The sequence below is a fragment of the Pelophylax lessonae genome (genome assembly GCF_965119305.1).
Source record: "Pelophylax lessonae genome assembly, chromosome: 6".
NCBI classification, from domain to species: Eukaryota; Metazoa; Chordata; class Amphibia; order Anura; family Ranidae; genus Pelophylax; species Pelophylax lessonae.
The window spans coordinates 105,999,074-106,026,183 of record NC_138773.1 but is presented as its reverse complement, the minus strand read 5'-3'; the positions used below and the strand labels follow the sequence as shown (position 1 = coordinate 106,026,183).

The window sequence follows — 27,110 nt, the reverse complement described above, 5'->3', positions numbered from 1 at the left end:
CTTTACATTTCTTATTACACTCTTTGTACTGCTTAAATGCTGCCAATGACCCCTCAGTCTTGTATTTTTTGAAGGCCTTTTCTTTAGCTCTAATATACATTTTTATGTTGGAGTTTAGCCACCCAGAGTTTAGTTTTGCTCTTTTAAATTTATTTCCCTTTGGAATGCACTGGCCCACCCCCTTGTTAAGTATGCTCTTGAAGCACTCCCATTTTTCCTCCGTGTTCTTTGTTCCCAGGGTTCTATCCCATTTGATATTTTCTAGCAGCGAGCGCAGTTTAGGGAAATTGGCTCTTTTGAAATTCAGTGTCCTTATATTACCCTTGTGTTTCCTATTACTGTAATTAATACTGAAACCAATTGACCTATGGTCACTGTTCCCTAAGTTGTCCCGTATTTCTATAAACGTGAGCAGGTCTGTATTGTTGGTAATCAGTAGGTCAAGTACCGCATTGTTTCTTGTCGGTGCATTCACCATATGACCCATGAAATTGTCCTGCAAAACATTTAGGAACTGCCGAGCCTTGGCTGAATGCGCGGTTCCTTCTGCCCAGTCTATATCTGGATAATTAAAGTCCCCCATTATAATGACATTTCCCATCCTTGCTGCCAATCCTATCTGTAACATGAGGTCCGCCTCACCCTCCTCCCTCTGGTTGGGGGGCCTATAGCATACGCCCAATATTACCTTTCCCACCGTGCCTTTCCTTTGAAGCTCTACCCATAGGGATTCTGCCTCGTCCATAGCTCCATTATTATTATCCCTCATATTTACCTGTATACTGTTCTTAATATACAAACATACCCCTCCCCCTTTTTTACCCTCTCTATCCCTGCGATAAAGGGAATACCCCTGAATGGTCGCCATCCAGTCATGAGAGCTGTCAAACCAAGTCTCAGTTATCCCCACAAAATCTAAGTCCTCCTCAAACATCAGCAGCTCCAGCTCTCCCATCTTGTTGGCCAGGCTTCTGGCATTGGTATACAAGCCTCGTAATTTTGATGTTTTTAGGCTGCTCTCTTGATTTTTTTTTTTCCCCGTACCCACCCTGGGTATAGGAGCTCCGAACACCCTACCGCTAATGCCCCCATTTCTGCCCTCTGAAACTTGCTTTCCACTGGCTAATTCTACATCTGTACCCTCCCCCCCCATTCCCTAGTTTAAAAGCCCCTCTAACTTTTTGGCCATCCTCTCACCCAGTACGGCTGCACCCACCCCATTTAAGTGCAATCCGTCCCTACCAAAGAGTCGGTGACCGACTGAGAAGTCGGCCCAGTTCTCCAGGAACCCAAAACCCTCCTTACTACACCAGCTCCTCAGCCACTCGTTAACTTCCCTAATCTCCCGCTGCCTCTCTGGTGTGGCTCGAGGTACAGGTAGTATTTCGGAAAATATTGAAAAAGATTGAATTAAATCATTGATAAAATTGTCCTTTTAGTGTGATTGCATATGTAATAATTGTATTATGGGACTTCATTAGGCCCTTTTTAACTGGGTGAGATATGTCCGTTATGAAAAATATAACACTTAAAGTTCGCAGCTGCGATTTTACCTATACCCACATTTTTTTTTTTTTTTTATCCTGCAAGGCTGTCACCATATTATTGGGGGTGCAAGTGATTAGTGGGCAGCTGCTCTTGTTCTTAGAACCCTGTTCACACCTGAGCGTCTCATAAAACGCTCATCTCTGAAGTCTCAAAATGCCCAACAAGCAAAATCCCATTCATTTCAATGGCCCCTGTTCACATGTGAGCGTTTTGTCGCCTGAAGCTCAAAAAATGCCTGTCTCCAAAGTTCAAACGCCTGCAAAATGCCCAAAAAAGCCTGAAAACTATACGCTCAGGTGTGAATGGACCCTTAGACCCAGCAATGATTGGGTAGGAGCTATCTGCAAAAAGTCACAGGACAATTCACAGGCTTTAGGCTTTCCAGATAGTATTTCAGGAGAACTGAAGTTTAAAAAGTGGAAGTTGATTACCCTAAGCCCTAATTCTAGACACAGCCCAAGCAAAAGTCTTCCTTCCAGAGAAGAAAATCTCGGTCTACCCTAGGCGCTCAGGAATTCTGAGACACCCCTGTGATTCTACATGAAGGTTCTGGATCTCATGGTGGTCTTTCTTTCTGGCCAGCCAATTTCATTAGAGACCTCTCCCAATGCAACATCTTGTTGCAATGGAAGAAGCGCCTTCACTTGACCTACTCATGCTTTCTATCTTGCTAAGCAAGGAATTACCTAGCATGGTTGATTTCCAACCCAGGATTGACAATGGAGAATTTTCCGCCATATCACTGGACCATGATAATGCCAGTCTTTGAGGGATTGGAACTCTCCTCCATAGCCTTAAAGTTCAGGGACATGGTCAACAGAGGAAGCCAAGTTCCCAATCAACATCCTGGAGTTCAGAATCATAAAAATGGCTCTCCATCACTGGACCCTTCTCTCCAAGGACACCCAATCGGTACAACAAGATAACTTCACAGCTGTCACTTACATCAATCTTCAAGGGGATACTAGGAGTCTGCAGCCTTGAGGAAAGCAAACTGGATAATCTCAATGATGGGGAAATGCCGTTCAGCAATCTGTTGTCCACCTTCCCGAAGTTGACAATTGGAAGGCAGATTACCTCAGGTGTCATTTCCTGGACAGAGAGAAAGCGATTTTCACCCCAACATCTTCAACCTGATATGTTGGAGATGGGGTTTCTGAATGTCCTGGGCTTCAGATTCAACAATAAATTACAAGTTTGTGGTGAGGACCTTGCATTGGATGCCTTGATAATTCCCTGGTCTCAGTTTAGGCTAATCTATGCCTTTCCTCCAGTGTGAATTTTGCCTCAACTGATCCACAAAGTAGGAACCAGTGATTCTCATTGCACCAAACTGGCCCAGAAGAACTTGGTACACAGATGTACTCAGTCTACTGGGAGATGACCTTGGTCTCTTCTCAACAGGCCAGATCTTCTGTCTTGGGATCCCCAGTTTATCCTGCTTCTCTGTCACTGGCTTTAACGACAGAGGGGTCTCTGAGTCTGTCATTTATACGAGGGCTGCAACTGACAATTTTTATAATCAATTAGTTGGCCGATTTTTATTGTTTCGATTAATCGATTTGAAAACCTCCAAAAAAGTTTGGTGTATAATTAATTTAGTTAATATGTAGGTATAAAAAAAGACAATTTATTCTTGAATATTTATATGCAGTAGTAAATAAAAATAACCAGCTATATTGTTGGGTAACAACATATCGAATCCACTCTGAGAATAACAGGCAGAAGAGATGTGTATATACTATTTAAAGGTTGAATCTGGTACTTCTTATTGGACACTGAGATCAAGATCAACATTTTTATTAAAAGAAAAAAACGTAAAAAGACCTAAAACCCTGTTTTGCAGATGTTCAGACAAGATTGTAATATAATATCGTGCATGACAGACTCCCTTGTCATAGGCAAGTAGCTTGGTGCAAGCCCTGCGCCTGCTGTAAATAAGATCTTTAGAAGCCACTGCATACTTTTTGTATCGCCTGTCATGATTGAATTTAACCACTTGCCGACCGGGCCGTAGCCGAATAAGGGCTACTGTGCGGTCGGCATATTGTGGGAGGCCGTACAATGACGTCCTCCCAGAATCGCGCTTCCTGCGTGCCCCCTGGGGCGTGCGCACACACAGGTGTCCATGTTTTCCAGGTTCATTAGACCCTGCACTTCACAGATCGTGGTAAAGGGCCAATGACAGCGGCACTTTACCACATGGTTGTTCCATCCAATGACGGAGCGTTCAGTTGTCAACCCGGAGCATGTCTCATTCAGTTCCCTTCTCACACGTTGCACACACTGATCGGTACAGCGTGAGAGGAGGGAGACCGCAGCACTGCTCACCCATGCCTCAATCATGCTTCATACATGTCAATCTGAGCCTCAGTCGTGCCTCACAAAACTGTGATGGGTAGTCAGGAAATTAAGAGGGTAGAGGGAATGGCGCTGTCTGATATCATAAATTGAATGAGGGTCAATAATGGATATAGATTTTTAGAAATGATGTATGACCATATTTAAAAGAGAAATAAATATTATAGAAAAAGATAAATTATTTAAAATCCCAGATATTCTGACAGAGAAGGGATTAAAAGAACTGCATAAAATGTGCTAGTGTATGTATCTTTTAATCCCTTCTCTGTCAGAATATCTGGGATTTGAAATAATTTATCTTTTTCTATAATATTTATTTCTCTTTTAAATCTGGTCATACATCATTTCTAAAAATCCATATCCATTATTGACCCTCATTCAATTTATGATATCAGACAGCGCCATTCCCTCTACCCTCTTTTGATTTTTCTTATAGTCTTCTGACTATAATTAAGGGAGGCTGCAGTCTAACACATATCTAGATCCGTATAACCCATAAGCGCGGAGTTTACCATTACCCATACCTAGTCAGGAAATTAGTTTAGTAATGTTATGTCCCTAGAGCACCTAACTGTGCTCCCTGAATGTTGGGCCTCTGTATGTGGCTAAGCTGAGAAAAAGTCTACTCGGGAGGAGTAGCAGAATGTGTTTCGGGGTGTAATTTTTGCTATATACGTGCTATGTGTTAGAAAGATCCTAAAAAAGAGACAACTTTGTGTAAAAAAAAAAAAAAAAAGTTTTAATTTTCTTTCCACATTTTCCAAAAACTTGTGGAAAAAAGACATGTTCAAAAGACTCATAATGCCTCCTAGATTGTGTTTGGGTGTTTGCTTTCCAAAATGGGATCATTTTGTGGGTGTTTCCATTGTCTTGGTGCTCCAGGGTCTTCAAAAGTGTGATAGGTAGTCGGGAAATTGTTTGTAATTTTATGCTCCTAGAATGCCTGGAGGTGCTACTTGCATGTTGGGCCTCTGTATGTGACAAGGCTGTGTAAAAGTGTCACACGTGGTATCGCCATACTCGGGAGGAATAGCAGAATGTATTTTGGGGTGTAGTTGCAAATATGCCTATACAGTGTGTGATCAATACCTTGGCAATATGATAATTTTGTGAAAAAAAAAAAAAATGATATAAAAAAAACTTCATTTTGCAAAGAATTGTAGGAAAAAAATGTAACAAACTCACCATGCATCTTACTAAATAACTTGGAATGTCTACTTTCCAAAAAGGGAAATTTGGGGGTATTTGAACTGTTTTGGCTTGTTAGGCCCTTTTCACACATGCTGTCCCTTTGTCCGTTTTTTCATCCATCCGTTGACAGATGAAAAACGGACATCAATGCATCTCTATGGAAAAACGGATGTAAATGGATAATCATCTATTTACATCAGTTTACATCCGCATCTGTCGCCATGCGTTTTCTGAAACTGATCAAAGCTCTATTTCTCTTTCTTCCATCGACGGACACAGCACTCCATAAATCATAACTACTGGGTTATATTGCCTCTTCCAGGAGTAGGACTAGGCAGAACAAAAAACACCCATGGGTCATCCTCAGCTTGGTATATAAACCCCCCCCCCCCCCCCTCTTGCTCTAGGTAATCAGTTTTAATCTGTCTAGTCAGGAGCAAGGACTTAGGCTCCCGGCTGGGGTCTCTGGTCTTAACAATTTTTTTTCTCCTTCCTTACATCTTTTTTGTTCTCTCGGGGAAGACCTACAATCGACTGCCGGGCTGGATAATCTAGATCCAGTGGCCCGCCCATCCAGCGAGCGCGTGCAGATTGCAGCTATGCGCTAGGTCGGCCACAGCATAGCCTCACGGACACAGGCTGGCCCGCAAGGTAACCGTCTCACAGGGTGGCATACGACCGGGCTTGAGTCGGAATCGCAGCGGTCCCTTGGCCGACGACTCCCCTACTTCGGTGGCGAGGATTCTGTCTGGAGCGTTACCCGCACCATAGAAGGGTAAGTACAGTCCCCCCTCCCTTTTTGGGGTGGACGTGGATAACCTCCAGGGAGGTTCAGACCTGCCTGCAGGTTTCCTTCTCCCATCCTTAAAAATCCCACAGTGAGCTGGGCTTCATTCACTCCCTTTCCCCCCCTGTCTGGACCTGGAGTCTGGTGGGGGTCCCAGGGCAGAGGATGCAGCGGAGACCCCCGCTACCCCCACTCTGTAAGGGTCTCTTTCATAGGTTCCCCTGAGCCTTAAGGGGATCCTTTAGTGGTGCCAGAAGATCATTTTTGTACTGCAAGGTCTTCCTTTCCTTATGGAGCTTCAAGGTCACATCTCCCCCACTAACCCCCTCATGGAGGTGGCAGATCCCTTGGAAACCTCCGCTTCCCATGGTTGCACTGATGGTGGTCCTGCAGTCCTTAGTGTCCTGGGTGGAAGTGGCGTGGCATGTGGATAAAGGCCCAGGAGAAAGCGCAACCTCCCCCGCCTTTACTTGTTCTGTCCAAATTTTGTTTCAGCGGTGGTGATTGGGCACATGTGGCTTAAGAATTGGTACGCAGACCAAGCCTCTAAGAAAGCTCTCATTGATCTGCCCTTTCAAGGGGATCACCTGTTTTGGGCTACCCTGGATGACATCATTAAGGTTATCACAGGGGGGAAGAGTACCTTCCTGCCATTGTCTAGGAAAGGGAAGGAGCCTAGTCGCAGACAGGGGCCCTCCTTCTTAGCACACAGAAAACTATTTTGTGCTTCTGGGATGAAGAATAAGGGAAATGGATCTTTCAAATCTACACTGAGAGGTTCCAGGCATCCTTGGTCTGGTAAGCCTAGAGCTACCTTCTTTGAACCCGCAGACAAGACCCCTTCAGCATGAAGGTCTGCCCTCACCCATTATTGCGGTGGGGAACATCTTTGCTGGTTTCCAGCCTCATGGACCTTCATGAGCGTCAAAGGGATCCACAAAATTAGTATTTTGGGGTTACTCAGAAAGGGGGGACAAAGCTTTTCCCTTTTCAGGTTTTTTTAGGTCCGCAGTCTTCTTGTGCGGATTTAATTCCTTCAAAGGTTCAGGCGATGTCCGAACTACCTAAGGTCCCCCCTATCCCTGTCCAGGGAATTGATTTACCTGATTCTAATTCTGACCAGGGTGGTCCTTCCTCTGGACAAACTTCAGGAACCACAGGCCGTGATTCACCGGCTGCTGTCACACAGATAGTTCTCTCTCCCATTTTGCTTACCGGTTCTGAGTCTGGTGGTATCCACCTTCAAGACAGTTCTGTTTGCACAGTCCTACATGCAGCTCTTTTAGTAGGTTCGGCTCCACAGGAGGATACCGAAGTTCATGGCAAGATCACGGGATTCCTCTGGCAGATGCTGCAGGCGTCCAAGGGCCACGGTAAGGCCAGTATCCTCCTCGGCTCAGCCTTCTAACAATCAGGATCTAACAATCAGTCTGGTGGCCATAAATGTCCCTTGGGGGCTTCCTCTCAGAAAAGGCCAGTTTTCCCAAAGGCTGATCTAGCATCCTGCTTTACAATCTCTGGTTTTAATGGCTTAGCTATTGAAAGCCAGGTACTGGGGGATGGAGGTCTGTCTGGATCAGTGATCCCTACTATGGTGAAGGCGAGAGAGCCATCTTCCAGCAAGATATACCATTGTACGTGGAAAGCGTACATTTATTGGTGTGAGTCGATTGGCACGCATCCTCAACCTTTTTCTGTGGCTCGGATCTTAACCTATCTGCAACAGGGCGTTGATCAGAAGTTTGGCCTTGAGTACCATCAAAAACCAGGTGTCTGCCCTGGCAATCTTCTTTCAGTCTTCTTTCAGCGACACCCCCCCCCCCCATCCCTAGCCACGCACTCTCTTTAGTTCGTACCTTCATTCAGGGGGTTCAACATGTGGCATCACCTGTACAGTCTCTTTTGCCGCAATGGGATTTAAATTTAGTGCTTTCGGTTCTTCAGAAACCTCCATTTGAGAATATTCGGGAGATTCCCTTGCCAAAGTTATCCCAGACGGTGACATTCTTGGTAGCTATTACCTCGGCCCGAAGGGTAATGGAATTGGTGGCAATATCCTGTCGCAGTCCATAGGGTTAAAGTGGTTCTTTGTCCTTGTCCATCATTCCTGCCCAAAGTTGTCTCTGACTTCCATTTAAATGAGGACATTGTGTTGCTTTCCTTGTGTCCGAAGCTGGCTCATCCCAAGGAATTTGCTTTGCATACCTTGGATGTGGTTCCTGCAATTCGGGTGTATCTGAGAGCTACTGAGTCCTTTCAGAGGTTAGACTTTTGTGGGTTACGGACAGACCATGAAAAGGGTTGGCCGCTTTGCCTGATCCATCTAGAGATGGTAGCCAAAGGACGGTGACTTAGGCTGATTATATTAAAGGTCAGTTTCCACCTTTCTTTCTATTCGGGCGCTCAGTGCTTCTTGGGCCTTCCGCCATCAGGCATCAATATCGCAAGTTTGCAAGGCGGTTACTTGGTCGTCGTGCATACCTTCACAAAATTCTATAAGGTAAAAACTTTGGCATCTGCGGATGCTCTTTTGGCCGCAGTTTTGCAGGCTGCTGTTTTTTAGAGGGGCTGTTTCCTCTTGAGGGGTGTTTTTTCTTTAAGCTTTTATTTTTCAGACTGGGCTCCTATGACTCGGTTAAAGAGGTTGTAAACCCTCTCTTATAACTTGTACCTGTAGGTAAGCCTTTAATAAGGCTTACCTATAGGTACTGTAAATATCTCCTAAACTTGCATGGTTTAGGAGATATTTTCTTTTAATGCACCCTTTGACGTCATCGGCGCATGCGCTCTGAAGAAACGGCCACCCGTTGCGTTCCTTCAGAGCCCTGTGCCGTGAACGGCGGCTCCCGCACGCATGCCTGGGAGTGATGTCATCACACCTCCGGGCCAATAAGATGGCCAGATGATGTCAACCAGGAAGCAGGATGGCCAAACATGTCGGCCATCCTGTCGCTGAGCAGGGGGCTTCATTCTAAGGTAAGTATTTCATAATGAGCTAGTGTGTGATGTATACCAGCTCATTATGTCTTTTGTCTTTTTTTTTTTTTTTTTTTGGCTGGGTTTACTTCCTCTTTAAGGCTCCAGTGTCCTGGTTATGGGCTCTTATGTTTAGCAGCAATTGCCCTTACATTATAGAGTGCCCCAACTGGCGCCAGCTCTGTAGACACATAAATGCCATATAATCACCATGAGATATGACAGGAACTAGATGCACCAGACCTCCACTCCTCCAGTCTGCGTGCGTTCCAGCATTCCCCGAAGTGACGTCAATGGTTAGTCTAACTAAAAGACTAACCATTGCTTGGAATTTATTTGTTTACATTGATTATATTAGTTCTGATTGAGCTATTTTATCACTGTGAAGTTTGCACATTGATCTATTTGTGATGGGATGAACAGTTCATTAATTACATTTGTGCAGAGGTTAATATGCACTATAAAAATGTAACTTTTTTTTTTTTTTTTTATATGCACAGATGTATAGTGAGGAATATTGATATCCATTTAAGTAACAGCGCCTTCCTTCTAATTCCGAACACTGTGTTACTTATGGCATATGCTACAAGTTAAGGGGTTGCAGTTACGTGTCTAGTAGCCAATTTCAGCCATGATTGGCGCCGTCCCAAGCCATATAAAATTTTATATCCGAAACAAGAAAAAATTCTTTTTTTTTTTTTTCTTTTCATTTATAGCGCAAAAAAAAAAAAAAAGTGATGATTAAATGCCACCAAAAGAAAGCTCTGTGTGAAAAAAGGACATATGGTACAGTGTTGCATGACTGAGTAATTGTCATTCAAAATGTGAGTGCACTGAAAGCTGAAAATTGGTCTGGTTAGGAAGGGGGGGATAAGTGGTTAAATCCCATAAATTAGCCCTTTATAGTACAGAAACCGCAGATCATCCCTAGTATAAGGGGTTAATTTATAATGTGAAACAGTGAAATATACATACCCAGAAGTAAGATGTACAGGGTAAACTGGAAGTCAGACATGAAGCTACGTGAAGGTTAAAGGGGTGGGGGTATGAATCTTTTTTTAGCCGTACGAAAGGCTGAGACTTTTTTTTTTTTTTTTTTGCATTGATATATTCATTTTAAATATAATGGACTTTACTGGTGAACTTTTACTTGAAAGTTAATTGTAGTGCCTTATATCACCCCCAGTCTATCGGCCTCCAGCGTCTCTGGTTTTTCAGCAGAGAGTGGGCTGAAGGTCTACGTCGCCAGACGTTATTGAGCCACTTTGCCGCAGTAGAGCTCTAGTGAGCAGCGGTAAAGTGGTTAATATAAATAGCTGCACAGTGTAGCATACAGTATCATACATCTGACTGCAACACGCAAAGGTGAATCCAGCCGTAAAAGATATAGATTTGCAGCACATTCATGTGTCTGCTGCTTCTTCAGTTTTTCTATAAATATGGTGCCTTAAATCACTTGGCAGCTTCTTTTTACTGATGAATGAGAAGGGAGCCCTTTTTTTTTTTTTTTACCTACTTCTTACCCCTTATCATATTACCAGCACCTTGCTTTAAAGTGGAACTTCAGTCTGCTTACATAATTTGTAATGAAAACATCTTTGCCATTCTGAAGCTTCCCTCTCAATAACTTTGCATATTCTTTTATATATTCTGTGATTCTGTACTTGCCAAATATGCTGCAGAAATCTCCCTCCACTAAGTCCGGCTGCAGCCATTTTAACTGTGGGCAGCTGAAGCTGCTGACCACTCCTGGATTTACAGAGGCACACAGACACACAAATACACACAGACAGATACACTCACGCCACTGCTTGCCTGCACGTTCTCCCCTCTTGATGAATACTCATGGCTCTCTGTCGTCTCCTGTTATCTCCAGGCCCCTCCAGCTCTCCTTGGCTTTCCTATGACTAATCCCCCCCCCCCCCCCTTGCTAGCAAACTCTCATGAGAGTTAGAGAGCCTAGGCAAGAAAGAGGAAGTGGGCTGTATAAGGTATTTACTGGCAGAAAAAAGAAAAATGTTTCACTATCCAAAGTTAAAACAATAGGGGCAGAAGATTTAATAGATGGAAAGATAAAAAAATGACTAAAGAGCCGCCTTAAATATATTGCAAAAATGATATTGCCCACAAATAGTTTAACCACTTCCCGCAAACTCACGTAGATCTATGTGATCTGCAAGAAGTGGTTGTACCGGGGGTGATGCCTGCAGCTAGAGGCATCATACCTGTATCATTTTTTAGAGCTGGCGCTCGACTTTCAGGCGTTAACAGCCGATGCGGCTCAGGAGGCACTTGGTAATTACCCCAGCGGACGGGAGGGTACGCCCGTCCCCCCGCCTTCCGTGACTCTGCCTTGGTCTCCCGTCCCACCGGAAGACCCGAGCAACCAGCCGGAACCTACTTCGGCTTTGATCGAGTCTCCGATGATGTAACCCGGAAGCAGCGCTCATGACGTCACATCCGGGTTACTCAGCGGCCTAATTTAAAAAGGTGACAGTATTAAAAAATGCCATTTTCGGCATTTTGAATACATTGAAGTGTAGTGGAGGGGTCTAGGGTCTTTTAGACCCCCGATCCCTCCATAAAGAGTACCTGTCACTGCCTAGTGCTGTCACAAGGGATGTTTACATTGCTTGTGACAGCAATAAAAGCGATCAGATTTAAATGCTAAAGTTGAATGTAATAAAATAAATAGGGGGGAAAAAATAATAATAATTTTAAAGCGTCCCCGTCGCCTTGAGCTCGTGCACGAAAGAAAACTTATACGGAAGTCGTGCCTGTAAATGAAAGCGCTGTTCAAACCACACATGAGGTATCGCCAGAGAGAGCAATAATTTAAAAAAAAAAAAAAGAGCTACTCTGTGACTCTAAGCTGGTAACCGTTAAAATTTATTAAAGCATCGCCTATGGAGATTTTTATTGACCATAGTTTGTCGCCATTCCGCGGGTGTGCGCAACTTTTAACCGTAACGTGTTAGGTATCTATTTATTCGGCATGACATCATCTTTCACAATATACAAAAGAAATTAGCTAACTTTACGGTGTAGTTTTTTTAATGCAGTGAAAAATATTTTTCCCAAAAAAAAATGGCGTTTGAATGACCGCTGCGCAAATTCCACGTGACAAAAAATAATGCAATGACCGCCTTTTTATTCTCCACAGTTTTTGGTTTATATATATATGTGTATATATATATATATATGTATATATATGTGTATATATATATATATATATATATATATATATATATATATATATATATATATATATATATTCGGGGGTTCTAAGTAATTTTCTAGCAAGAAATACAGGTTTTAACTTGTAAACAACGTGTCAGAAATGGGCTCGGTCCAGAAGTGGTTAAAGTGATTGTAAAGTCTTGTGTGTTTTTTAAATATATTGTACTTGCTCTCCCTGTGCAGTGATTTTGCACAGAGGAACCCAGATCCTTCTCTTCTCAGGTCCCTCTTTGCTGCTCCTGGCCCCTCCCTCCTGACTAGGGCCCCCACAGCAAGCATCTTGCTATGGGGGCAGCCGAGCTGCAGCTCCATGTATCCCTTCAGACACTGAGCTGCCATTCGCCCCCTCTCTTTCCTGGTTGGCTAACTGACTTTGACAACAGCGGTAGCCAATGGTGCCACTGCTGTGTCTCAGCCAATCAGGAGGGAGAGCCGAAGGACTTGTGGACATCGCTGGATAGAGATGCGGCTCAGGTAAGCATTGGGGGGGTTGCTGCACAAAGGTATCTTATGTCCTAATGCATTAAAATAAAAAAAAACCTTCTGCCTTTACAACCCCTTTAATGTGTCAGTAGCAAAGAAATGTAATCGCTGGTGTAGCCCTAGCTTTACTCAGGTGACAGAACTACTAAATGATTATCTCTTGCTTTCTGCATGACAGATGAGCTCAGCGTTTTAGTTGGCACCAAACCTGTGTATTGGTTTCCTATAAAAATGTAATTTACATAGTCCACAATCTCTTCTCTTAAGCCCACTAAACCTGGGAATTCAATGGAAATCTGGTGGTGATTTTTCTTTTCCTAAACCTTATTCATTCATTAAAGAAAGGCAGAATTGTCCACCAAGGAAAGCATAGGAGTGGTGTGGGAGGTGAATGTCTCTATGAATTAATGAATGGAGTGGTTTAAACATTGGTCTCACAGATGGGCGATTATGTAATTATGTCTGGGAGGAAGCCAAGACCGCTTCCAGTGGGCTTCTGGTGTTTGAATATTCTAATGATATCCTGGCCATACAGTGACTGAGCAATAACCGTTCTATTCTCTTCAAATCTTTGCTTAACACATCTGCACATGTCTCTCATTAACATGCAGAAAGTATTTCATTTGACATGGGACTTCCACTGAAATGTAAGAGAACTACTTCAGTCTAAAAACAGGATTTAGCTTTCAAATGGGGGAGGCAGTTGAAATCCCTATATGCATCACGAATTACCTTTTTACTACTATTTTCCTTAGTAGACGAGCTTACAAATAATGTAGTTCAAGGCCTGATGGGCAGTACATGCCCTTACATTGTGGGAGCAGAGGTGTTTTTTCCTAAATCACCTTTCAGGACAGCACCTAGAGAGAGCGCAGCTCCACCCAAATTCCCAGGAAACACTGCAGTCTTTAAAACTCCTCATCTTCCACCATGCCTTTCAGTTGTGTTTTCTCTGCTATGGTGGAAGCGCTGCAGGGAACCATAAGGGGGGCTGCGCTTTCTCCAGGTGGGAGAAAGGGTAAGCTTACCGCTTCTTTTTTTTATTTTTTTTATTTTGCTGTGACCATCCCAGCACCCCCCTGGCTGACTGGAGGGGGGTCTTCAGGAGCTGTTGGTCCTAGCTCGGGAGAGCAGTGCCTCACTAGGATACCCTGCCTGTGTGCTCGGGGGCTGCGGGTGTGGGCTGGTAGACAGCCCAGGCAGGGAGCCCCTGTCCCGACCTGCAAGTGTGCCTATTCCGAAAGGCAGGACTTCGGTTGGGGCTTTGCGGCATTGGTTGCGGCCACTGGAAAGCAGGGGTAAGCAGCAGGTCAGAGGTCGGTGCTTCCGCTTCTGGTCCCCGGAGCGTGGAAATGCCAGAAAGCGGCACATTTAAATCCTTGGATGTATTTCTGTCCCATTCCGCTGCGCTCTCTGCATGATATGGAGGAGAGGACTGCAGCATCAGCGGAAGCAGGCGCCACTAGCCCTGCTTAGGCCCAGGTAAGAGGGGTACAGTGGTGCCTTTATCTTTACTGTTGGCCTTACTTTTGTGTCTTTCCTTGTTTCCTCCAGGGGAGCCTGCTCTGTAAGTGCGGTGTTTAAATGGTCTCGGCCTTAGTGTTTTAGCTGGGATTCTGTATTTTGGTGTTAGCTGGTTATTGCACAGGGGGCTTTCTTTTTCTGTTCATCTTAGGTGTTACATTGTATGCTAGGCTGCAAGCCGTTAGGTAATTAGGGCTTATCTTGTATTGATTCATGGTAAAGCCACAGTTAAATCCAGGTCTCCCTTAGTTTTAATGAAATGTCCTTCCTGCAAGAACCCCTTGAGAGATACTTGACAGAACCACTGTGCAAAACTTGCATAGCAGATCTTGTCAAAGAAGAGAATTATTCACAGCAATGTAAAGATTTGTTTTCATGAGTTCAAACTGATACTTTAAGTTCGGTCCGTTTCTTGTTGATTTAGGTTCCAGCAACACACTCTCCCAGCAGAGTACTTTTTCTAGCTCCTTGGCTTCCACCTCAAAGTCGGCAGAGGCCAGTGACTTTGAGGGAGAAGGGGGCAAGTACACTTCCTTCCCACAGGGATACAGTTGAGGATGAAAGGGACATTAGTAGAGCACTCAGATACAAATTGTCTTTAGAGGAAGTAGATGATTTGCTTAGATCCAGGAGGAAAAGGGTCAACTATCTGTGAATGACAGAATGTATCAGGGACTGGATAAATCTAAATGCAACGTTTTCCCGGTTCACAAGATCCTGTCTGTGAAGCAATTAAAGAATGGGAAGAGCCTGAAAGACCCCTTCTCTAAAACCTTTAGGAGGTGGTTTCCTTTTGAAGATGATGAGACCCATGTTTAGAATAAAAGGCCCAGGGTAGACGCAGCCTTTTCTCAAGTTTCGCGCCGCACAGATTTGCCATTCAAGGATTCGGGGGTCTTAAAGGATGCAATGGACATGAGGGCAGATTCACTCCTTAAGAAGGCATGGGATTCCACCTCGCCCAGCTTTAAGCCGGCTATGGCATCCACTGTGATTGCCAGGAATTTGGAGCGCTGGTTGGAACAGCTCAAAGGACATGTGGAGCCTGGGACAATTAGGAAAGATTTACTGGAGTCTTTTCTGCTACTGTTAAAAGCAGTTAAATACATGGCTGATGCTTCTGCAGAAGCAATCAAAATGTCTGCAAAATCGTCAGCTCTGGTCAACGTGCAAATTCAGTTTAAGATGTGGTCTGGTGACTCGGCCTCTAAAATTAAGTTGTGGTGCAGTTTGCCTTTTTCTGGGGACATTTTGATCGTTACAGATCTGGAATCAGTCCTGGACAGAACGGCTGATAGAAAGAAAGCCTTTCCCTCTAAAAAGAAACAGCCTCTCAAGAAAAATGCTCATGCTGTTACACAACCCTAAAGAAGTAGGGAGCAGGACCAGAAGACAAGGTGGTCCTTCCAGAGGGGCAAGGGAAGAGGTGGGGTATTTTTCAGACCCCACGTCGATCGGTCTAACAAAAGCAAATGATGCCCCCCTCCCAGTGAGAGAAAGGTTGATGTTTTTTCCTCCCACAATGGGAACATGTTTCCTCAAGTCCTTTTGTCAGGAACATCGTGGCTTGGGGCTACAACCTGGAATTCTCATAAACGCCCCCGAGCAGGTTCTTTGTAACCCCTCTCCCAAGGGACAAAGAAAAGTTTCCGCAATTATGTCTCTATTACAGGAGCTGATGCAGCAGGAAGTTTTTTTTTTTTCTTTCCAGGTCTCCAAAGATCAGGAAGGCCGGGGCTTCTACTAACACATCTTTTTGGTAAAGAAACCCTCAGGCAAATATCGGATGATCTTAACCTAAAGATTCAAAATTAATACGGTACAAACATTTCCGTATGAACACTATGTACTCGGTGACAAAGCTTCTGTCCCCAGGGTGTTTCATGGCATCCTTGGATCTGAGGGATGCTGATTTACACATCCCAATAGCCCAGTCTTGCCAAAGGTTTCTCCGGCTTGCTGTTAACCTGGGGGAATTGATTTGGCATCTTCAATTCAGGACTCTCCCTATCGATCTGTTGTCTTCCCCCAAAGTGATCACAAGTAATGGCAGAAGCACTGGAACTGCTGAGATTGAGGAGAATCTCCATTGTCCCTTATCTGGAAGACCTTTTGCCCTTCGCTGACTCCAAAAGGCAAATGATAGCAAACCTCCAGGAGACCTGATCCCAACTCGAAAATTGGGGGTGGCTCCTAAATCTGGAAAAGTCCAACTTGATTCCAGCACAGGAGATTCGCTTTTTGGGGTACACCATAAATTCAGTACTTCAAAAGGTTTTTCTCTCGAAAAAAAAATTGTAACGGGCCAGTCCGCAGTGGGTCAGATTCAGACCAATCTCACGGTGACGCTTCGGGCAGCTATAGCGGTACTAGGTCTCCTTACCGTTTACATACCCATCTGTCCAGTGGGCTAAGCTACACTCTCGCCCTCTCCAGATGGACATCCTGCGGAAAAGGTCACATCTACAGCCCCTAGAGAAACCAATCTGTCAAAGGGCTAAATTGGTCTTTTCCCCTAAACAAAAGGCTGACCGTGGATGCAAGCGCATGGGGCTGGGAAGCCCATCTAGATGACTGTACTGTTCAAGGGTCATGGTCCAAGACAGAAGCCAGGAAGTCGTCCAACTAGCGAGAATTAAAGGCCATCTTTCTGGGCCTTCTGTCATTTCAGCAAGCTGTCAAAGATCAACTTTGTTCAGGTGCTGTCGGACAATATGACAGCTGTAGCCTGTGTACCGAAATAGGGAAACGAGGAGAAGGAGCCTCTCGAATTTGGCCATGCAGTAACTTACCTGGGCAGAACAAAATGTGGCTTCTCTAACAGCAATTCACCTGAAGGGCTCCCAGAATCTCCTGGCAGATCTCCTAAAAATTATGGAAGCAGAATGGAGCCTAAACCAGGAAGTATTCCTGATGGATGTGGTAGTCTGGGGCCATCCTAAGGTTGATTTGTTTGCAAGCCAGCAAAATGAAAAAGCTCCAATATTCTTTTCCCTTCACAGGGAGGATCCGGCTTGGGGTCTGGATGCCCTTGCTCATCCGTGAGACTTCCCCTTGTGATATGCTTCCCCCCCCCCAAACAGCTGATACCTTAGAGTCCTCAGGATCCACAGAGCTGATCTTGATCATTCCCTTTTGGCCAAAGAGGCCTTGGTTTGCGCCAATTTAACCACGAAACCCCCCTGGAAACTTCTGCTCTGGAGGGAACTACTTACGCAGGGAACCCTGAACCATCCGGAGTTGGATCATCTACAATTGACAGCTTGGTTTCTGAGGAAGACCTCTTAAGGGCCAGGGGGTCTTTCAGAGAAACATATTACCACCCTTCTTTCTAGTAGAAAAAAGGTGACCAGGGCTATCTACATGAAGGTGTGGAAGAAAATTTAATCCCTGGTGTTTTCAAGAGACTTCAAATTAAAGACGTAGTTTCTGTTTTGGAATTCCTCCATGAAGCAATGGAGAAAGGGGCTGGCAGCCAGCACCCTAAAAACTTTCAGTTTTTTTATTTTATTTTTGTTTTTTGAGAACTTTATCGCAAGAAGCTTTAATTATTAGGTTTTTCAAGGCCTTAGCACAAAATAGCCTGAAGGCCCTTAGTTTTTTCCCAAATGGGATTTATCTCTTGTGTTAACAAGGATTCAATAAAACTCAGTTTGAACCTTTTATAGGAAGAATCTCTGAAGAAATTGGTTCTTGGTTGATTTTTCTGGTATCGATCACATCGGCCTGAAGAATCAGAAAAATTCAGGCCTTGTCAGTCGCAGATCCTTTTTTAGTTAGTTTCCAGAACTAATAATTCTCAGGATGGATCCAGCCTTTCCTCCTAAGATTTCTACATCTTTTCATCGTACTCAGGAAATGGTACTACCTACCTTTTTTCTTTGGCTCCAGTGAATGCTAAGGAGGAGACCTTCCATACTTTAGATGTGAAAAGAGGTCTATTACATTATCTATCCGTGACCAACGATTTCAGGAAATTAAACGCACTCTTCATAATCTTCACGGGATCTCGCAAAGGAGAAAAAGCCCCCAAGTACTTTAGGAAGGTGGCTTAAGTGAGCAATCAAAGAAGCCTACAGAGCTTGGGGGGGGGGGGGTTCCTCCTGAAGGTATTGCTGCCCATTCTACTAGGTCCATGATTGCTTCCTGGGCACAAAGAGCTGGGGCTTTGCCTTAACAAATCTGCAAGGCAGCTACCTGGTCCAGCTTTTCTACTTTCCTACGACACTATAGGCTAGACTTCTGTCAGCTGCAGATCAGGCCTTCAGTAGGAAGGTGCTGCAGGCAGTGGTCCCGCCCTAGGGTAAGTTACTCGGCTATCTCTCCAGGTGCTTTCCTGTAAGGTGATTTGGGAAAACCTTAGTTAGACTTACCGGGAACTGTATTTCTATGAGCCTTTCAGGACAGCAGCCAGTAGGCTTTCTAAAATATGACTTGATAGCCTGTTATGGTTGGTTGTTTTGTGCTCTGTTTTCCAGCATGTCTGAGGCTACTCTAGAACTGAAGGCATGGTGGAAGAGGAGGGGTTTTAAAGACTGCAGTGTTTCCTGGGAAATTGGGTGTAGCTGCACGCTCTCCAGGTGCTGTCCTGAAAGGCTCTTGGTGTTTTGTTTTTTTTTTTGTTTTTTGTTTGTTTTTTTTGTTTTTGCTTTTTTTTTTGTTTTTCCTGGTTTGGCTATTTTTGAATTCTTTCTTGCACCTGACTTTTCCAAAACCAGACATTTGTTTTTTTCATGGTCTGTGATTCATTTAAAAAAAAAAACAGTAATTATCTGCATTTTCTAAAGATATGTGGGTGGCAGTTGTCTTTTTGATACACTTGCTATCTTTTTAAATAGCTTCTACTCTTTTTTTGAATCACTGATTTCAGGGCCATAATGCAGTACACTGCAACACATACAGGTGCACTGTATAAGTGTGAAGAATTAAAAAGGTTCTAAAGGCTAAACATTTCTTACCTTTTTTATGCCTCTTCTGCATTTACCACCTCAATACCTCAGAGTGTGTGTGTGTGTGTGTGTACAGTACATCCGGAAAGTATTCCCAGCGATTCACACCTGTCTATATAAGGTCCCACAGTTAAAAGTGCATGTCAGAGCACCAACCAAGCCATGAAGTCCAAGGAATTGTCTGTAGACCTCTGAGACTGGATTGTATCGGGGCACATATCTGGGGAAGGGTACAGAAAAGTTTCTGCAGATTGAAATTCCAAATGAGCACTGTGGCCTCCATCATCCATAAATGGAAGAAGTTTGGAACCACCAGGACTCATTCCAAAGTGGGTCTCCCGGCCAAACGGTGATCGGGGGAGAAGGATCTTCGTTAGGGGGAGGTTACCTAATCTATTTATTTTTTTTTTTTATAATGCAATTGCAAAGATTACATACTACTTTCACATTGTCATTATGGGGTATTGTTTTATCGAATTTTGAGGTAAATAATTTAATCCATTTTGGAATAAGGCTGTAACCTTACAAAATGTGGAAAAAGTGAAGCGTTGTGAATACTTTCCGGCACTATTTATACACTATATTGCCAAAAGTATTGGGACACCTGCCTTTACCCGCATATGAACTTTAATGGCATCTCACTCTGTCTGTAGGGTTCAATATTGAGTTGGCCCACCCTTTGCAGATATACCAGTTTCAACTCATCTGGGAAGGCTTGTCCACAAGGTTTAGGAGTGTGTCTATGGGAATGTTTGACCGTTCTTCCTGAAGCGCATTGCTGAGGTCAGGCACTGATGTTGGAGAGAAGGCCTGGCTCGCATTCCCCACTCTAATTCATCCCAAAGGTGTTCTATTGGGTTAAGGTCAGGACTCTGTGCAGGCCAAGTTCCTCCACCCCAAACTCGCTCATCCACTCTCTCATCCATGTCTTTTTATGGACCTTGCTTTGTGCACTGGTGCACAGTCATGATTGAACAGGAAGGACCAACCCCAAACTGTTCCCACAAAGTTGGAAGCATGAAATAGTCAAAAATGTCTTGGTATGCTGACACCTTCACTTAAACTAGGGGCCAAGCCCAACCCCACAACATGATTTCCCCTCCACCAAATGATTTGGACTGGTGCACAAAGCAAAATCCATAAAGACATGGATAAGCGAGTTTGGGTGGAGGAAGCAAATCAAATGCTCAAATATCGTGCAACATAAAAAAAAAAAAAAAAAATTGCAACAACCATTTTATTCTCCAGGTCCTCTGGTTATAAATGTTTGGGGGTTCTGAGTATTATTTTTTTTTTTTTTTTAGCAAAAAGATAGTTTTTACATGTATGTGAGAAATGCCAGAATTGGCCTGGGGATCCAGTGGTTAAGGAAAGACATGTCCTAGTAATTGTATCACCCCCCCCAAATACTTATCTGAATCCTATCTCGGTCCAGAGCTGTACCTGCTTGCAGCAGCACTTGTGTGTTTCTCTCCTCACAGGCTGCATTAATCGCAGCAGGAGCCATTGGCTCTTGCTACTGCCAATCAAATCCAAGAGGTGGGGGCAGGGGGCCTGAACTGCACTGTGTGTCTCAATTGATACGCACAGCCTGGCTCAAGAGCGAGCCCACAAGTATTCCCCCATAGCAAGCTGCTTGCTATGGGGGCACACACAGAAGAGGATGAACCAAAAGCACCAGTTGCACCTCCAGCAACCCTGATTTTGTGATTGGTGGACCAGGACACCTTCTCAAGATGCTCCTAGAATTACAGCCTGGACACCACCTCCTCATGCTGTTAATAAGTAATCCTTGGAGTATCCTAAGAATGTGGATTAGACCCCCTAAAAGGGGAAAGCGCATGGTGACCTATTTATACATATTAGGTCAATATTTTGAGGTGAGCGCAGTGTAAATGGTGGTGGTACTCACTGGGAGTTACAGATAAGGGAGGAGTATAGGAGCACACAATATAAATCCTCTGCAGATCCCAAGGTGTTGTTTGTTTTTGATGTACATCATAGTTTTCTTGGTGTCTATTAAGTTTACTTTGCGGGATAAGGCAAGGCAGAAAATAAAACTCTGTAGTGTATTAATGTTCTTTACTCAACAGAAAAGCTGCACATACAACTGCAGGACACACAATTCATAGCATGAAAAGTATAACAATATGCCTACAACATGCACAAGCTGACTTCCTAACAAATAAGTATGTACAATGTATATGATGGGCATAAACAAAACCGTTAACTTGGATCTTTCTTTATGATGGAGTCATCTTCTATGATCTTCCAAACTGTTTCCTGCTTCTCCCAGGTCCTCAGAAAAACTCTGTCTCCAGAACAGCACGTGAACTGTTCAAAGGCCTATTCCCCTCCCCCTATTTTCCTGCTATATCATATCCTATAGCCTGACCACCTGTGTTGAGCTCATGCACCAGTCCAACAGGTTATTTGCATATCAAGCTGCAGGATCAGGAACATGTCACCCTAAAATTTGTGGAACATGTAACATGTTCCCAAAGGTGAACTTATCCTTTTCCTTTTCCCGAAGGTGAACTATTTAACTAGGCATTCTCTGAATGTTACGAGGAAGTATCTTAGATGGTTTGAGGGGCAAAGAACACTGGAATGTAAGACAATATTTTTAATTATACACTGCTACAAAGCTGAGTGGACGTTGTAAGTTGCATATATATTTTTCTCATAACTGGTATTGTATAGCACTGGCCATTTTTTTTTTTTTTTTGCAGCACTTTACATCCTATACGTTCACATTAGTCCATGCCCTAAAGGAGTTCACCATCACACAAAAACACATAACAAGACTAGAGGTGCACTGAATAGAAATTTCGGTACCGAAAATAACCACTTTAAAAAAAAAATAATATATATTCTACTTTTTAATAATATAAATTTAAAAAAAATGAAATTGTCGGCCATTATCGGCTCCATTAGTGCAAGAAAAGCTCAAGAAAAATGTATCCCTTTAAATTCTATGTATGTCTTCATACTGGTCTGTTGCACTTTCATTGTGGTTGTAAAAGATCCTGCTTGCTGCATTTTTAGTCGGTTAAAAAATGCATCAAAAACTCACCTCTGTTGAAATGCAACAATAATGCACCTGTTAAATTTTTGATGCGGTTTTTGAGTCACGTGACATATGAAAAACACACCGTAAAAAAAGTCAAATCGCGTGAGTGTCCTTATCGGCCCCTTTTTCTCATCATCAAAATGCAGAGAACACCATTTTCGTTTGAAATTTCAGTGCATCTCTAAATGAGGCCAATTTTAGATACGAGCCAGGTAATCTATCAGCGGGTCTTCGGAGTGTGGGCGGAAACTCACGCAAGCACAGAAAGAGCCTGCAGACTCCTTTCAGATGTCCTGGCTGGGCCTCCAACCAATAACTGCTAGTAGTATGAGCTACTTAGACCAGCAAATTTTTTAAATAAATGTTAACTTTTATATACAAGCGATGACTTGATATACATGTAGCGTCATGTCACAACTGGGTAAAAAAGAGAAGAGAGGCGCCTCTAAGTGTAGCAATATTGTTACATTTAATGAAGGTTCAATATTCAGCAGCTCACATGGTTGATGATTAAAACGGGCACATCTAAGTATGCAGGCATCCCGGGGTAAAGCTGTCCACATAGACCATCTTCATCACACCCTTCCACGCTGCGCTCCACGAGCGATTCAAAGTCTCGCTTTCAGATCACTCTACTGCAGGGTAGTCTTCCCAATCACAATTGCAGACTGACATCGGTGAGAGCCCGTGGTTCAGAAGATGGTCTATGTGGACAGCTTTACCCCAGATGCCTGCATACTTAGATGTGCCTCTTTAATCATCAACCATGTGAGTTGCTAAATGTTGAACCTTCATTAAATGTAACCATACTGCTACACTTGGAGGCGCCTCATTTCTCTTTTATACTCTGTAGCTCCTGCTGGATTTTGCTTCTAATCCCCTTGTGGAGGCGCCATTTGTGGATGGACATTTTATGATGACACAACCTATCACATTGCTATAATCTTTGTATATAGACTATAAACTGAAAGACTTCTGAATAAATGGTTGTGGAACGAATCATCTGAGTTTCCATTATTTCTTATGGGAAAATTTGCTTTGATATAAGACTGCTTTGGATTACAAGCATGTTTCTGGAACTAATTATGCTCGCAATCCAAGGTTTTACTCTATATGTTTCTCAGCATCTAGAAGTAATTCCCTTCTTTATTCAGTATACCATGATTGGTTTATTAGAAAAACGGTTAAAACTTTTTTTGCTTTTTCTTTGTAGGAGTTTGAAGATCATTTTGATGATGAGATTGATTTCACACCTCCGGCTGAAGACACCCCATCCAACCAGTCGCCTGCGGATGTTTTTACCTTGTCTGTCCCAACAATCTCCCTGTCTGTACCAACCCAGCTGCAGTCCCCTCAAGGTGCAGGTCCAGTATTTTACCATAGTATCATAGGCTATCCTGTGCTCTGATAATCTACCTGCAATTGTCTGTCTTGATAGACTTTTTTTTTTTTTTTTTTTTTTAACAAAGCTGCACCAATTATTTTCAAAATTCTAAGATAATTATTGCTTGATGTGCCTGGTTGGTTTATTACCCTAACACATCTGTTAAAAGCTTTTTTTTTTTTTTTCTTTTCCTCCTTTCTTTCAATATGTAACTTCAATATACATAATCCAAATTTTTTGTGTGAATATCAGGAAATAGAATTTTTGGGCCAGCAAATGGTCTTGATGGCCCAAGTAGTACTCTCAGTGGACAACAGGAAAAAAACTATTTATATAGATTAAAGGAACCAAGGCATTTTGATGTGCTATTATTATTATTATTATTTTTATTATTTTAAGCATGCCTATTTATATATTCCATGGTTAGGTGTGCGAATGGTATAACGGTCATAACCAGGTTTCTACACGTTCCTAGCCTTCGTTATCTTCCAGACTAGCCCTAAACCTGGGTAGTGTTCTTATTTATTTTATTTATTTCAGGTACTTATATAGCGCTTTACATATACATTACACATTCACATCAGTCCCTACCCTCAAGGAGCTTACAATCTAAGGTCCCTAACTCACATTCATACATACATAGTAGGGCCATTTTTATACAGGATCCAATTAACCTACCAGCATGTCTTTGGAGTGTGGGAGGAAACCGGAGTACCCGGAGGAAACTCACGCAGGCACAGGGAGAACATGCAAACTCCAGGCAGGTAGTGTCGTAAATTGGGATTCGAACCAGCGACCCTCTTGCTGCTAGGTTAAAGTGCTAATCACTACACCACTGTGCTGCCCATTATTGATTATTTAAGCTTGCCATAGATGAATTGAGTTCAGCCGGTAGAGAGAAGTTGATCGAACAGGTGGCTTCTCTCAAATAGGAATGTTGGAAATGTTTAATTCGATCGATGCATGCAGCTAGTCAGCTGCGGTGCTTATGAGTGTATTCTGGCAGCAGATTAGTCCCACTGTCAGAATACAATAGTGCAGCAGGGAGGCTTCCTTCATCCACCTTGAATGTGTGGATGGGGGATTCTTTTCTTTTTTTTTTTTATTTTTTTATTTTTTATTTTTTTACCCTGCTGGCTGATCAAAAATAAAAATGATCTGTGTCCAACTTTACTCATGAGAGGGCAGGGACTGTTTATCTGACTTCGCTTCACTTTACTTATAAAAGTGACCATCTTCAGAAAAGTTTGCATCATGTGCATAGGTGGTCTGTAACTGGATGCTACTCCCAACTCCTTGCAACCAGTTTTATGAATTTTGTATTCATGAAAGACATTTGTTTAAAGATATGATTTGATAGCTATGATTTTTTCTTGACCTGAAATAGATTTGGGACCTTATTAAAAAAGCATTAGTTATATGCTTTTGCTAGCATTTTTCAATGCATGCATCGTTTGTCCCACTATATTCATGCCTACATAATTGACCTAATACAGTATGCGCAACCCACAGTAAGCCTAGAAGTATGCCTACTGAATTGGTCACATACAGTATGCCTACAGAATTGACCTTAAACACAATAACCACAGAGAACATCATATTTTAGCTTTCATTTCCCAACTAATAACTGTAAAACAAAATGATTGCCATCAGCAATAACTCCCATCGCCAGCCTATTATGTGCTGTATCCGAGTTTAAACCAGATATTAGGAAGAAATGCGCAGCAAATTTGCAGTGACTTTACAAAAACGCAGAGCTGATCTTTTTGGCATAAAATCCTGCTCTGTAAACACAGCCATTCTCTTTTCCAAGTCTCTGAGGGCTGGATGGGATTAGATTTGACAAATGTCACACTTTATAAAGAAACCCTTCACTTCCATATGATGAGCAAGTGGGGAAAAAAAAAGGTTTAATTTCAAACTGGGTCAGCTGTATTTCCTTGCTGCAGTACAAGATGAGTTTCTTGGTAACTCAGAAATGCAGAGCTGGTTAACTCAGAGATGCAATACTTCAGTAAATACTGGCTACAGTCCATGTTGCGAAAGACATGCAATATTAAATCTTCTGTGAAGCCACTGCATACATAGAGGATTTGTCAATATTCCCTTCACATTAAATGCCTGATCAGGGGGCCTGCATGGCTTGGAAATGTTGCACTTGGTCCTTTTGTGATGTGATCTTTCTGCACTAAAGGCTTTGAACGATATTTGATGATCCTTTGTGTGCTGGTGAGAATGTGCATTGTCGCGGCATACATGATGCACTTCCATTGTTTTACTAAAACTGGATAGTATAAATTCTGGTGCAGCTCTGCAGAGAAACCAATAGGCTTCCAGGTTGTTCACGGCACAGGGTTCTGAAGGAATGGCATGGGCGGTCGTTCCTTCAGAGCACATGCGCCAGTCATGTCACTGGCTGCATGTAAAGTAGATAACTCCTAAACAGTGCACTGCACTATTTTTGCCAATTTCAGGTGTGACTTGTATTGACATCTGTGCATGAAATCGCAAAACTACACTTCCCCTCATGCTTTGTAAATTTCAGTGAATGTGGGAAGGTACACTAGGGCCTGTACATGTTAAATGCGAACAAGCCCACTTCCAACACAAATCACACCCCCTCACTCTGCAGCCACACTACTCAGCAACACACAGCATGATAGGTAGGTAAAGCCTTATGAATGTAAAGCATGCATTTTCAAAACGTTTAGTTCTATCCTCTGTTTTCTCCCTCCTCTAGTTTTTCTATTACTGTTTGTGCTGCCATCTTTACATGTGATCTCTCCCCTTCCAGCCACAGCAGGAGATAAACCGATTTCCCTTGCTTGCTTTATGTACTCATTACCAAACTGTAGATACATGCCCATAATATATTTCTCTTTCGTTATTGATGGACACAACTGCTGTAATTCTTGACCATTGGGTTATACTGCCCCCTACAGGAGTAGGGCACTAGGCAGAAAAAACATCTGGCTACACCCATGGGCAAGCCTGGAGGGGGTATTCTCCCTGTCGAGTAAGGACCTAGTTCCTTGCTGGGATCTCTGGTCCTGGCAACCTTTTTTAGATAGTAGATCTCACAGGAAAAATCCCGGAGGAAAAAAAATTTCTATCAACTGCCTGGACTGGGCGACCAGCTGGATAATCTAGATCCAGTGGTCACCCCAGTCTGGCCAGCAAGCGTGTGCAGGCCTCAGCTCTGCGCTAGGTCGGCCGCGACTTAGATCCACAGGATGGTGGCTGGCCCTGCGAGTTAAACGTCTCGCGAGGTCGCATACGACCTGGCCTCAGCCTGAGTCACAGCGTTCCTCCTGGCCGACAGGAGGATCTGTCTGGAGTGGTGTCCACCTGATTCCTGGTAAGGTGTGTAGCTGTCCCACCTCTGCCCCTCGAGGGTTTTGGGGGTGGACGTGGGCCCCTCCTTCCCGCAGTCACCCCCGTTTTTGCCGAGTCCCTCAGCCTGCCCCCCCCCCCCACATACACTGGGGCTGTTTGGGTGGTCTGGTCACTGGCCTTGGATGGGGCGGGGCGCTAATTGGCGATGGGGGCTGGGAGGGGGGTGCTCCGCTGGTGGCCGGACAATCGACTGTGCAG

The 27,110-nt window shown here is 43.5% G+C and overlaps 1 protein-coding gene across 1 annotated transcript in view; it reads left to right on the top strand.

Moving 5' to 3' along the window:
• LMTK2 (lemur tyrosine kinase 2) overlaps positions 1-27,110 on the top strand; it is a gene marked incomplete at its 3' end in the record, with an annotated part of 181,745 nt that overhangs the window by 64,074 nt on the left and 90,561 nt on the right. Inside the window, exon 3 of the mRNA XM_082261707.1 lies at positions 23,346-23,490. Coding sequence (XP_082117833.1) covers positions 23,346-23,490 — 145 coding nt within the window. The remainder of the gene's footprint in view (positions 1-23,345; positions 23,491-27,110) is intronic.